At 35.8% G+C, this 14,734-nt stretch overlaps 2 protein-coding genes across 2 annotated transcripts in view; both read right to left on the bottom strand.

Moving 5' to 3' along the window:
* Positions 1–674, bottom strand: part of LOC137933280 (uncharacterized) — a 35,990-nt gene extending 35,316 nt beyond the window's left edge. Inside the window, exon 1 of the mRNA XM_068777165.1 lies at positions 289–674. Within this exon, the coding sequence (XP_068633266.1) occupies positions 289–674 (386 nt within the window). The remainder of the gene's footprint in view (positions 1–288) is intronic.
* A 10,136-nt stretch (positions 675–10,810) lies between these two features.
* Positions 10,811–14,354, bottom strand: LOC137933599 (uncharacterized). The gene is made up of 3 exons (XM_068777615.1): positions 14,229–14,354; positions 12,210–12,356; positions 10,811–10,966 (listed from the first exon to the last, which is right to left on the bottom strand). The coding sequence occupies exons 1-3, from the start codon at positions 14,349–14,351 to the stop codon at positions 10,811–10,813; spliced, it is 426 nt and encodes a 141-aa protein (XP_068633716.1). The 5' UTR covers positions 14,352–14,354.
* Between the last annotated feature and the right edge of the window lie 380 nt (positions 14,355–14,734).

Below are 14,734 nucleotides of genomic sequence, written 5' to 3'. Positions count from 1 at the left end.
ACTATGTGGATTAATCGTGTAGAGTTATTTTGTTTAATCTGCCAAAAAATTATAAAATTTTCTTTTTTATTTTTATTATTTTAAATACAAAATAATTAATAACTAGAAATTACTTTTTTAAAATCTAAAAATATTTTGGGTAGCGTACTTTTAATTAAAGTTTTTAATTTGTTATTTCTGGCACTTAATAAATTGCGGTATCTAAGGTTTTAAAAAAATGAAATATAAGATGATGTTCAAATGATGGTACATGTTTATACAATTTATAATAAAACGGTGTAAACTCACTAAGTCTCGATGAGCTCGCAGTTGAGTAGCAGCTTGCCGGGACCCAGCTCAACGACCGCGACCGTCTGGTCGTGGTGGTAGACCATGCGGAGCGTATCGTTGCCCACGCGACGCCCAGTGTATGGCTTAACTCCAGCAGCCGGTTCCCGCCTTTCTGCGTCTTCGGAGCGCGCTCCCACAGTTCCCACCAGCCCCGCCAAGGACCAGCCGGCAGGAAAGCTGAAGGCAAAAGGCTTCGCTGACGCCGACTGAGGCGAAGACACGGCTATGCAGCAGATAACGATGAGGGATATCAGGGACTTGAGGATGCCGTCGGCTAGAGGGGCGCCTCTGGTGAGCGCTTCCCTCGCGGACCGCACCGCGCTGAGCAGCCTGCGGAAGGACATGGCTACGCGAGCTCATCCATAGCGCGCGCTCGCGGCGACCGCTCGCTGTCGACTGCCGCCGTCCGCGGCCCGAGTCCACTTTCTTTGAATGTGACGTCATATGTGAATTTCGAATAAGGTCGCCATGCGGCGGCGACGGATTTCGGGACAAATTACGCGACAGCTGTTACGTCAATCATTGTTCAGAGGAAAATTATAACCAGCCATTTTCTGTTGGTTTCTATTTCTACTTCTTGTCAATCGAATGAAGTACGTGTAAAATATTATATTATTCAAACAGGACAAAAATCATGTTTAATTTTGTCGTAATAAATATCTCTCTCGAAATATAGGAAAGAATCAATTTCTGCAGAGAGACAAAGGAAAAGTGAGGTTTGGTCTGCATGATAACGTATAGGATAATCCGATAAACTGACCACGTTTGGACACAGAAACGCCAAAATCTTTTACAATTCATAACCAAGGGCCGTCTCGGTCGGAAGTGAAACGGTACATAAATGATACAGTTACATAGAAAAAAAGAATAAATTCGAATTGGATAAATTGCCTTTCGGAAGTCGTAAATTAAAGTTAAAACCTGCAAATTCTGTAGAATGTACTACATATTGTATATTCATAATGTATTTACATAAATGATGAACAGTGGTAGCCAGAGGTAAGGACTTGCGATCATAAAGTCGCTGGTTCGTTTCCAGGGATACAATCTTGTATAATTCTCATTTTGAGCATTAATTGCGAATGCTCACAATCTAGTTTCCAGAGGATGGGCAGGAGCGTCTTCTGTGTACTACAATTCACACAGCGATCGCCTGCGTGCCAAGCGTGGTGATTATGGTATGTCTTCCTCAAATATATCTCTGGGAAAAGCATATCTCTTACAGTGGGCGCCTATATGCTGAAACCTAGATTTATTAAAATGAAAATAAAACGACAAATGTGTTGTTAAGCGCAAAACTTGTTGATTGGTCTACCGATATAACTAAATTCCTTTTCATATTTTTACTAAGGTACGAGGGAACATCGTATAAGAAAAAAAAAGGTACTAGCCTGAGCTGTTAAACATTGCACGCCAAACGAAACCAAAAAAGGCGTATTAAAACCTAACAAGTTAAAATACAAAATAGTGAATACATAATAGTCACATAATTATTTAAGTTTTGCAGTGTATGCAACAGAAATATATATATCATCTATCATTCTGAAAATTAATTTTATTTTTTTTCCGTTGGGCTTCATTTCATGCATTAGACCAATAATTTATTATTGGCAGTTGTGTGATTCGCATTGTTTGCCGCATGCACATTTATCAGCGGGCTAGCGGGCGGCGCAATTTATTGCACGACTACTGCTGCATGTGCTGAAGTGGCTAAATATTGCTCCTTTTCTTACTTAGGATGGACTTCCGTAAGGTAACGCCTGATTCCATTAAATAATTTATTATATAGTCTGGAGGTATAACTTCTTTTTTTAACATCTAAAGGCCGCCCCGGTAACTGGTCGTTCAATGCCCGCGTCCAGCGACATCACGCGTTATCTTCACTATTGCTTCAGTCCGACTAGTGGGCGTAACCACGCTGCATCTACTTGCTCGTCATCACCATTCGTGAACCTCAACGACCATCGGTTGCACGAGGTATGTGATACTCCCACTATTATTTCAGACAAGCAATTCTTAGCTACGTCGGTGACTTTGGCTTATATGCAGATCTCATTTCCGAGCAAATCACGAGAAATAAATACATTAAAAAAACTTTTAAATTAAACGGTTTTTGATACCCATATTGTGGTGGTTGTGGAAAAATATGTACCTAGTCCGCCATATTGGAACGGCGTCCATCTTGAATTTTAAATTTTGACATAATCATCGTGTTTTACTAATGTAGCCCTTTCATTTGATACCCATATTGATGGGGTTAAGGAAAAATACGTAATCCGCCATTTTGTATCGGCGGCCATCTTAGATTTATAATGTTATTGATTTTATTATATTGTATTGTCATCTAAATTAAATGTGTGTACCAAATTTCAGATCAATCTGACAACGGGAAGGTGCTTAAATTTCAATTTCTAATTTTGATCCAAATAAATTCCGTACGGGTCGAACTAAATAAAACCGTTTAAAAATCCAAGCACAGCTTTCTCCATAGCTCTCTGAGTAGCTTTGAGCCTGAATAAAATACCAAACAAAATATATAACAATATCTGTCAAAGTATTTTATTAAAAAACATCACTACTAATTATTTTGTTAGTTTTAGTTCTTCTGTGAATCTTATTTGTGATTCGATCTCGCATCGAACTTTGCCATTGCTTTCCGCGTGAGCTTGTATTCTTATGAAGCCCATCGTAGGCGACCATATCTCGGATCCGTATTTCATTGCTGACAACACACATTGGTCAGTTCCTCAAAAAGTGTGCCGACGATAAGGTCGCGGGAAGACAATGCATGCAGACAGCGCAATACCTTGTAATATAATTTGGAACTGTGATTATACTATTTGACTAACACTTTTTAGAAAATCCTATCTACAAATCACAGAAATAAAACGAAGGAAACCACACATTTACACACAGTCACACTATTCTTTCTTACTGTCAAATAAATACATTTAAAAAAACTTTTAAGTTAAACGGTTTTTTGATACCCATATTGTGGTGGTTGTGGAAATTAAATTTTGACATAATCATCGTGTTTTACTAGTGTAGCCCTTTCATTTGATACCCATATTGAGGAGGTTAAGGAAAAATATGTAATCCGCCATTTTGTATCGGCGGCCATCTTACATTTATAATGTTATTGATTTTATTATATTGTATTGTCATCTAAATTAAATGTGTGTACCAAATTTCAGATCAATCTGACAACGGGAAGGTGCTTAAATTTCAATTTCTAATTTTGATCCATATCTTTATTTCGTCACATCCTAACACTATTTTTTAGTTTAATCAACGACAAATATATTGGCACCTAGAGAGAGGTATTTTAATATACTCTGTAGTTTGCATCGGAATATAGAAGTGTTGTTTTTACTACTTTCTTTAAAAAAAATTCATAATTTTTTTGAAAACCGAATTGGTGGAGTCGTTTACGAATTTAGCGCTTAGCAAATCGTTTATATATTAGTTTTTAATATAATTAGACGTATAAAAGAAACAGTTTATTTGATACAAATCATAATAAATCGATATCCGTTTCTCTCCATGTACATAACTATTTCAAACTTGTACTTGAATTCGTTCCACCTGTAGTAGAGTGCATTCATTGGTTTCATTTAAACTGGTGTAGCAAGTTTTGGTACTGGCTTCATACGCTTATAACGTAGGCATTAAAATATGTTACTTTTTATTAAAATTCCTACACGTGCACATTGGATAAAAACTGTGTTTTATTATTATATTTTAAATTTTCCTATCGGTTTTTTTTTAAAGATTTACTGACTGTACCACACGTAGTAGCATTGATGGATTTTCTTCCGCGAAATCTTCTAAATATAGCGCATTATGAAGTAGTAATAATTGTAACCCAACAACAGCAATCGATCAAGTCAAGGTTCAGCTTTCTCTGGCATCCATGAAATTGTTAAATGTGTTGACTCAACCATCTGGTGACAACCCTTTGGCGCCTGTTCATCAAAACAACGTTAGAGGTAGGCGACTTCCTGATTCGGTAAATGGTCTATGTTAGTGATTCCCAAAGTGATCTATATCGACCCCTAAGGGTCTATGACAACCTGCAAAGGGTCTACGTCAGCGAAAAAAAATTTGGGGGTCCATGAAATGAAAATGGGGGTCCACGATAGTGGATCTCAACACATACACTGATAGTACCTATTTACTTATATCATAATATCTTAAATTATCAAAACATTTACATTATTTATATAAGTACCTATGAAGTTAAAAAATTATTAATATGTTACGTATATTTTACATAACAGACACAAAATTTTATTTTGAGTAGTTTTAATTTAAATTCAATTAATAAATGTATAAATTAACATGTGTTTTTACTTTAAGTTTTTAACACTAAACTTTACTACAGTTAAAAATTTACAGGAAATCAATATCAGGTACGGAAAAACATGGCAAGGGGTCCACGACACAAAAAAGTTTGGGGAACTCTGGTCTATATCATCAAGAACTGATACTCAACAGGAGACGTCAAGCCTGATTATCAAAAAGGAGATTTAGATAACGCTTTGTTGAAAATATACGGTGTGTTCATACCGACTTTCAAGTATATCTACACAACAAACAACGGCCATTTATAATTTAGAGCTTTAAGAAATCTATTTGAAACTTCGAAGCGTCATCACTCTATGCAAATCGCACCACGTGTGAAACTTCATTATTGATAATGATGATGAAATGCTATCTCATAAGATATAGGACTCGAAGAAAATTAAAAAAAAACTGCATTTTTCTTTTTCAGCTTTCTGTAAAATACGTGAATGTCATTACAAAGAAAGAAAAGTTTTACTTAGTTTGTTATGATTTTTAGTCATATCAGTGCGTTTAAAATCCTCGCAGCTTAATTTTAAGTTGAAGTATATCATTACTAGAGATCTCTATTCGATTCTTGTTTCTATTGAATGGCGTTCCTTTGAAATTCACCTCATGGTTATTTTATGGAACCCGTTATAGGACGTCTTTCGTATATTCCTCTGTCTTGGATATGCAGGAACAATTTTTCAAAACAATTTTAATTCTTCTTTCGTACTTCATTTTCTCTTTCTCCCTCGCTCAATTTTTTATTCCTTTTCGTTCCGTTGCTATTCATACATCATCTCTTTTCATCTCATGACTAACACATGTGACCACTATAGCTAATCATAAGGAGATAATAATATGAATAATGTCGTAATGTTTTGATTTCAGGAATACACGTTTTATTTTACGGCTTCTGCTATCGGATACCTCTCATACAACACCTTCTTAGCTTCAAATGGACAGTTTTTAGTTAATCATTTATTCAGATTCATTTTTTATTGTCCCACCCTTCTTTTATACTTCTTCGTAACTCTTACCGATTCTTCTTTTATCCGTCACAATATTTTCCATTCTTATCCATTACTCTACCTTTCATAATTTGCCTCTTATTCTTTACAGTTTACAGTTTATGTGTTTATTTAATTATTTGGCATTTTGTTATAATTTCTTTCTTATTTTGTTTTTAACTTATGTCTATATTAAAGTATAATCACTTATTTTCTTTATTATATTTTATTAACTGTTTTTTTTTGCAATTTTTACTACGTTATATTGCCTTTAAAAACTTACAGGAGTACATATTCTAATAACTTCGTAGTGTTCTTGGCGGTAAATGCGTGTGGTATGTTTTCGGAGTTTCTTTTCCAACCATAGTTTTCAGGAGATATCTCCCAAACTCGCTAAATACATGATCTACTATTTTTGCATCAAATATTGAATGGCCAAATATCTTGTGGAAATCTTTTAGAGTTTTCCTCGACCCATGACAATTATCCTGTGAGGGCCTCTTTATCAAACGAATGTGCAGTTCTTTTAACAGAATGTTTGAAATTACCTGCCATCGATATCTTTCGCGGCCGGATGGGCAAAAAGATAGAGGAAAGGAATATCTCGGCCATCATGCAAGACGAAGGGGAGAGAGAATGCTTCCTCAGCTACTGCAGGAAGGTGGTAATAAATGCAATAAGTAAAAATAAAACGAACACGAAAATATAGAAACAAAAGGAATAATACGTGTTAAATATTTGAACAATAAATAATGTTGCAAAATAAAATAAATTACTAGACTTAAAAAGTCCCTGTCCCACACGAGATAGGGGAACGAGAGGTCCCCAACAGCGGGGACCATTTAAAAAAAGATATCTTTCGCGGCTCTTGTAGAGCCTTTACAATCAACCTAAATAATTCACTGTATCCATAACTGATTTTTAATTTTAATTGATTCCTTAACCTTCAAATGCATGACTTTTATTTATACTTTAATTATATATATCTTGCAGATAAATATACTACAATGCAGGGATAAATAGAAATAAATATATACAACATTATTTATTATTGTATTCAAATACTCTATTGTACTCGAAGTGGTATGTTGCAGTTTACCGTAATCATGCATTTAAGGGTTAAACACAGCTTTGAAAATGATTGCGCGCCGGAGAAAATACTTTCAAATTAAGAGCTGTTTTGGTGTCTAAAGCCGGAAGCCGGATGTTCTCTTATACGTGCGATCACTTTTCTCTTCAATTTCTTGTAATGTAGTCTGATCTTTCTACAATGTTACATAGTTAATGTTTTAATATTGTGTCGCCTATAAAGGAACACGTAACAGAACCGTTATATATTAGTTAGCTTTTAATTTATGTGTACTGCTGGTGTACCTTAATAAATAAATAAACTCAGGCTATTGGAAATCTCTTACATTGACAACCAGGAGCATTGTTATTTGTTAAGCTATGGACACAACTTCGACACACATTCGACGTGTGCAAGTAACTGTTATATCTACCGTTCACTATTTAACTTACATTTATAAGTAATGCAAAAGTATTTAAAAAAAATGACTAAATATTGACGGAATACATTCAACGGACGATGTACATTCAAAGTTAGTTTATAAACCCTTGTAAGGTATGACCTAGGTAAAGGTGTCATTGTTCTAATCGGATTATATTTATAAAACACGCGAACACCGGAAATGTATATAGAATCGATACTAGACAAGCATCGGCATCGAATGACAAAGGATATGTAAGTCATACACAGATTATATATTATATTATAAGTCTAAAGTAATATTATATTATTATGCCATCATGCGCAGTTCTATCCAAATTGTAAGAAATGGACCAACATTTAGCCACCTCCGCACATGCAGTGGTAGTCGTGCAACAAAGTCCACCGCCCGCCAGCCCGCTGATAAATGCGTATGCGGCAAACAATGCGAATCACACAACCGCCACCGCCAAATTACTCAACACGTGTTTCACACCTCCACGGGGCATCTTCAGGAGATATGTTACACCGATTAGTGCCAAACACAGAGTCAAACTGTCCAAATTGCTTACACAGTAATAGTAATACGATAAAATATTTAACGCGTAAGCTGTGAATCAATACGACATTAAATCAATTAAATAACCATCATCACATCGGGTAATTGACGCCCAACTATCTCACCCAAAGATCATCACTATGACGGGTCGCGTGCAGTCCGTACCTAGAGACTTCACGAGACTCTAAGTATGTCGTCATTTAAGTCAATGATTGCACGAGAAACGGTGTTATTTGTGTTCTAGCTTAGAACTGAAATAGATAGACAGGGAAGCGTACACAACTGATGGCATATTGGATAGGCAACCATTAGCGTTGCTATATATCATAATCGCCAAACTTAGCAGGCGCTGGAAACTTAGTTGTGATCAGTGGTAATCCTATATAATTCAACAAGTGTGAGTTATATAAGATTGAATCCCGGAAATCGAACTCGTGACCTATGATCGCAAGTCTCAGTGCTCTATCACCAGGCTACCAGTGCTCCTGATGGATAATTATATTAATAGTTAAATATACATACAGTGGTCATGCCTTATAAACTAGACCAATGAAGAAAAGGTTCTCAAGTGGCGACCAAGAGCTTGTAGACGACCCTAGGGTAGGCCCCACTCTAGATTTATCGACAACATATTTTCCCTGGAAGTGGCCGGATGCCCACAGCGCAAGACGCGTCATTGTGGGGTCCCCGCTATTGGGGACCTCTCGTTCCACCCCCCATTTTGTTGGGAACAGGGATTTACTTTCTTTATTAAAATTTTTCACTTTCTTTTTATTATTTTCATACTCTTCTTTTATTCTTCATCACCTCTATCATTCTGTTCTTCATTCTATAATTCCGTCAATTTTTCTTATGGATTCAGGCGTTATTTTGCGGTCAGAAGTCCGGTTAGTAAATCCATCTTAAGTAAGAAAAGGACCAATATATAGCTATTTCCGCCGTCGTCAGTCGTGCAATAAAGTGCACCGCTGGCCAGCCCGCTGATAAATACGCGTGCGAATTACACAACGAATTACACAACTACAACCGTTAAATCACTCAACACGTGTTTCACCCCTCTACGGGGCATCCCCAGGAGTAAAGTTACACCGATTAGTGCCAAACACAGAGTCTGACTCTGTGTTTGGCTCTAATCGCCACTTTATTGCATGACTACTGCTGCATGGCGGAAGTAGCTATATATTGGTCATTTTCTTATTCAGTCAATTTTTCTCTTCCGCTTTAATATCCTTACATCAGTCCTCAATTACCGTAGTTAAGTTTACTTATATAATTTATATATATATATCACAGCTTTAGACTTATATCTTGCAGTGGGCGTTTATCGGCTTAAAAAGAGGAAGAGTGAAAAAAAAATTGTTTAGCTAAATAAATTTAGAGAAAATTCATGGGGTATTTTATTATGGAGAACAATTCCCAGAGACTCGATTTTGGGACTATGTGAGTATAACGAAGTACTAAGGTGAACAGCAATCCTCCTGAGCCTTAGTTACAACTGAATAAAGCCTCTTTTGATATCACCCAAGTTGTCATATAACATCGCATGTTTATTAATCCTTGATACAGCTTGCTTGCTAAACTTAATTTCTAAAAAGTTCACGTTATCTCATATTTAGTTTATGCATTAATTTCTAGTAACCTTTCTGAGTAAATAGATAGACCAATTATAAAACAACATCATGGAAATTTATTTAATGGAATCAGGCGTTATTTTGCGGAAGTCCATCCTAAGTAAGAAAAGGTCCAATATTTAGCCACTTCCGTACATGCAGTGGTAGTCTAGCACTCTGTGTTTGGCACTAATCGGTGTAACATAACTCCTGAAGATGCCCCGCGAAGGGGTGAAACACGTGTTGAGTAATTTGGCGGTAGCGGTTGTGTGATTCGCATTGTTTGCCGCATACGCATTTATCAGCGGGCTGGCGGGCGTTGCATTTGTTGGACGACTACCACTGCATGTGCGGAAGTGGCTAAATATTGGTCCTTTTCTTACATGGAAATTTTTCTCGATCTTAGTGTAAGCTGTCACTTATATGCGTTTCGTATTACGATGCAAATTTTCTGAAGAAATCCGAAACGGGTAAATAGTTTGCAATTATTGCATTATAATTCTTTGTAATTGCTTTTAGAAGTGAAGACAAAAACTTTATTCATTCCATTATACAATAGTATTATTTATCATGATTTTATGAATAATGTATAACTTTAAAAATATATAAAATCTCTCTTTCTCTCTCTTCGGTGTATTGTAATAATAAAAAAAACGAATATAAGAACGAATTTTAAATTTGGAATAACGATGATTAAATATTAGAACACCAGATGATAACGGAATAATGACTAAGAAATAAAACATTGTGATTTTTATTATTAGGCCCATTGTTTATGCTCTTATTTGTGGACAAATAATATAGCACTGGGATCAAAAAATAAGGTAAATTTGTTTGTAAAATGTAAATTTGTTCTTTATTTTTCCAAATCAATTTCATTCCTTTCAAAGTAATCACCATCCGATAAAACGCACTTTTGCCGACACTTTTTCCATTTCTGGCAAACATTTGGAATAGTCTTTTTCCGGTATGGCCTTCAAGTCCTTTGATTCTGTTTCTAATTCCTCAATTGTGTCAAAACGGCGTCTCCTCATTAGCCTTTTGAATTCGCTGAATAGACAGAAGAGGTCTTGCTTCATCAGTTATTGATTAATCTTTAATAACTGTTGCTGCCGTTAATAATTTTAGTGCAAGTACTAAAATAACATTGAGGTCCATAGTACGGGCACAAGGACGCATTTCTTCGTGCCGCTCCGCACCACACGCTCGTCCAGGGCTTTACGGCTCCGTATACCACTTGCCCAGCATTGGGCCACGGACTGCAGGAACCAAAAACAGACACACTACATTTATCCCACGACCCACAGTCGTGTTGCACTCTCGACTAAATATTTCATGACTTGGCCTTTCATTTGGAGGCAACGTCAGAGATACTTGGCGTATTATTACATCGCAATAGCGTGACACAAATAATTTAATGGAACCTTGCGGAAGTCCATTCTAATTAAAAAAAGGACACAAATAAAACACACAAGTTTTTGTATTATTTATTTCCTATTACAGAATCTATCCAAGCTGCGTGTGTGGCCAGAGAGTACGCGTAAAGCGGGCTGCGAGGCACCGGTTGCTCGAACTGCGCCACACCCAGCAGTGACATCTGCCCACCACGTCGCACCACCACTGGACTTCCGAAAGTCATCTGCAAAGTTTAAAATTAACCTCTTTCTAAAGTTATTGGACAAACTAATTGCATCTTCGATTCAGAAGCTATAGAGAAAAAAAAAAGTCGAACATGTTTAATCTTTATATACCAGGCGGCGCAAAAGTAATGTAATAATATATATAACTAGCTGATTCCGCAAACGTTGTTTTGCAAAAAAAATTGATATTTTAATTTACAAAAAAAAAAAGTATTGATCGTAGAGGGGTGATCGTAGAGGGGTGGTTTAATTGTGAACAACCTTTATCACTTAGGGGTATAGAAAATAGATAGTAGCCGATTCTCAGACCTACTGAATACGCATATTAAATTTGGTAAAAATCAGACAAGCCGTTTCAGTGGAGTTCAAGTTGACACCTTGAGAACACCGTGACACGAGAATTTTATATATTAGATACATGCTCTTATTTCTACAAGTAGCGCCAAATGTGCAGAACATTGACGTCGTCGGCAATAGCAGCAATGTTCTCTATTGAACAAATAATACAACAAGGCCGGTCACTTCTTGCTATATATCTATTGGACAGTACACACGAAGCGCTCGACCAAACGCTTAACAGACTGAAAAATTGTCAAATAATGTGTAATAATAATTTCACGTTATTGAGGTGTTTATCGCTCCACCGCTTGTTGACAACTAATTCTCTATATATCTTCATCGTAAATATCAAAGCGCAGTGACATTTGGCGCCATTTATAAAAATTAAGGTACGTTCACATTATGACGTTACTTTTGCGCCACATGTTATGTCTACTTTGAACGCATTTAAGGTAATGCCACCTTAAGACTGGTAGATGCCAACGCATATACAATAATTGTCCATAAAAAATATTTTTTAACTTATTAAATCGGTCAGGTGGTGGTTAAGACCATCGATTTTAGAACGCGATTTATTGATACACAGCTCATATAGTTAATAAAATTTGTTATTTCTACCCCACAAGAATATTTCGTCTAACGATATAAATTAAAGCAATTAAAATCTTTCAAACCTCTTATTACAGGTTACGGAAAACTTATTTACGTTTATCTAACATATTTTTAAAATCAACTTGAAATTATATATAGATCAAAGCTGCTATACAACGGGTTAGATATGTACTAGCTAGTAGTATAGTAGTAGTATAGTATGTACCAACAGTAAAGTTTATAAATAATTTTTATTCTATTTTTACTGTTAATAATCAGTAATGTGTTCATAAAATTTTTAAAACTGTTTACCTGATTTACTTCGCTGTCAAACTCACTCGACACAGTAAGACAGAGTACAGAATCATCTGTATTATTGGTATTTTCCGTGCATTCGGGAGAGCTTCGAGTTCTAGCCGCGAACGAAGCAACGTTCATAACTTCATTGCCAGTTTCGTTCTGAAATTTATAATGACTAAATTAACTACAGATAAAGAACAGATGGCCAATGAGGCTTCGATTTTAAATTTGGAATTGATACCACGTGGTTGGCCCAGCGAAGGACATCCATTCAATAGGGCAGGCAACAGTTTGTTGAGGTTGTTAAAAGACGATAAATATAAGCGACTTCTTGTAGTAAACGGCTGTAATGTTTGAAAGTGAAAACTGTGACAGCGCCATCTATTGATGTAAAAGTTAAAAAGTATTCCATTATTAATATTCAATTCTGTTAATGGAATATAACGTTGTATGTAATGTATTATTCAAAATGAGGTTACTATTCGATATAAAATACTTTCTTTAATATGCCAAATCTTGTATTTTAGATATTAGTATTGCAGGAGCAATATTACGTCATCACCAGCGGTGCGTCGAAAAGGGGAATCCCACAGAAATATAATTCTTTACATAAATCGTGCGAAAGAGAAAGCTACACAATACTTCTCGACTTTTGATTGACTGGTGACTTTTATTAGTAAATTAAATCGGTATAAATATGGGCTAAGCTTGATGAACACACACATCTAGTTCACGGACCCTTGCGCTCCGTGAACTCAGTACCGATGAAGCTGTAAAAGCCTTAGGGCTAACAGCATTAACATCAACAGAATAGATATGAACAATAGATGAACACACACTTCCACTTTGAACTTCGTGTTGTTATTACTTCCAAGACCTTCTGGCCCTGGAAAGAATCCCACAGTATTATAATCTCTGATCATAGTTCGCAGATGTCAACCACCAATACCATAATCATCTAAATCGAAAGAACAAAAAAAAAGATTGCAAGATATTGTGAAGGATAAAAGGAAAGAACAAAAGAAATTGAGAAGAATGAAAGTGAGTGTAGAATAAAGATAAAACTATGGAAAAAAAAATTACTTGTAAATAAAGTCCCTGTCCCAAACAAAACAGGAGTATGAGAGGAAAGAAAAAAAATCATCTAAATCGCACAGTTACTAATAATATCGATACAAAATGTTTTCCCGTACTTTCGCTAATTTCACAACAGGAAAGTTTTTAACAGATGACTTTCATTTGGCCACTCACAATTTCAGTAGATTACATAATAATCAGTTATTTAAAGTCTAGAATTAAACTCTGTTAGCAATAAAATAAAGTCTAGGTGATAAAGTAGCCAAATATACAGGATGATTGATAGACTTTAAAGGAACGAATGTATTGTACATACGTTGTCAATTTTTGATTTGTACATATTAACCAAAAATCAATAATTTAAAAAAAAACAACGTAATGATATTATATTAAGAATTCCAATTACTATATAATATAATTCATTATTGTTTACTATCTGTGCCTACAGATTTTATACTGACAGAAGTTATTAGTCACATTTCAATATAAATAATAAATTAATTGTGAGTGATCATTATATACAGGTTGATTGTAAATATATTTAAAATCTTTTTTAGTGACGCATAACCTATAAATTCACTCCTTTAAATCTGTGGCGTGCATATCGCGCGCCACTCAAACACGCGTTGCCTAGCAACGAGCTCTTACCCACGTGACCGTCGATCGCATCGCGGCGGCAGTGAAACGGAGAAATGATAGATGGCGCCACAGTAGACGCAACAAAAGTTTGCATAGCGCTGTTGAGAGTCTGCGCGCTCATTATAAGTGCTAGCGGACGTGCGGTCAACATTAACAAGAAGCTACAGAAGAACAAAAAGCTACTGAAGATCAAGAAGCTACAAAAGAACAAGGAGCTACAGAAGAATAAGAAGCTACAGTACTACGACCACTCCTACAAATCCTTGACACATATCAATCATCCCATAGAATCGTTTGAATTAAATAATGCCTTACTTTCAATAAAATCCAACCATAAATTTGAATGTTTTCGATCTTGTTGGTTTGAGTTCTGGTTATCGGAAGCGCTTCAAGTTTAGCTTCGGGCTCTATTTTCATCAACACTAAGCCAACGTCCATTTCATGTTTGTTCCACTGCCTGAGCTTACTCCTGCCTGTGTTGCTTCCATTGGAGAATCTCTCAGTCGCATTCTTCGGCAGCAGAATAATGTCAGACACGCGGTGCACTGAGCCGTCTTTAAAAGGATTGGAAGCACCCGCTATTATTGTGTATGTACTTTGATTTGATTTATCAAGTTTCGTGCTGAAATCATATTTTATTACGTATGAAAGAATGTAATAAGAAAAGAGGAAAGAATGATAGATGAACAGAGCAAAAGGGTAAGAAAGTAGAAATGTTGCATGAAAGATAGATAATAGACCGAAAGAGAAAGTAAAATATGAAAGAAGAGAGAGAAAATAAAAAATTATGTGAAAAATTAAATTGCAAATAAAGTCCCTGT

This window comes from Battus philenor, unplaced genomic scaffold (genome assembly GCF_028537555.1).
Source record: "Battus philenor isolate CCGP_79_NKW_IND1 unplaced genomic scaffold, ilBatPhil1.0.hap1 SCAF_13, whole genome shotgun sequence".
Taxonomy (NCBI): domain Eukaryota; kingdom Metazoa; phylum Arthropoda; class Insecta; order Lepidoptera; family Papilionidae; genus Battus; species Battus philenor.
The sequence above is the reverse complement of the archived record's forward strand: the minus strand, read 5'-3'. Positions and strand labels throughout refer to the sequence as shown.

Bases quoted from the DNA above. Each gene is read 5' to 3' on its own strand.
- LOC137933599 (XM_068777615.1), bottom strand. From the start codon at position 14,351: ATGGACGTTGGCTTAGTGTTGATGAAAATAGAGCCCGAAGCTAAACTT. The intron at 12,357-14,228 runs GTAAGGCATTAT...TATAAATTTCAG, and splicing joins ATGGTTGGATTTTATTGAAA to AACGAAACTGGCAATGAAGT. The intron at 10,967-12,209 runs GTAAACAGTTTT...TAAACTTTGCAG, and splicing joins TTGACAGCGAAGTAAATCAG to ATGACTTTCGGAAGTCCAGT.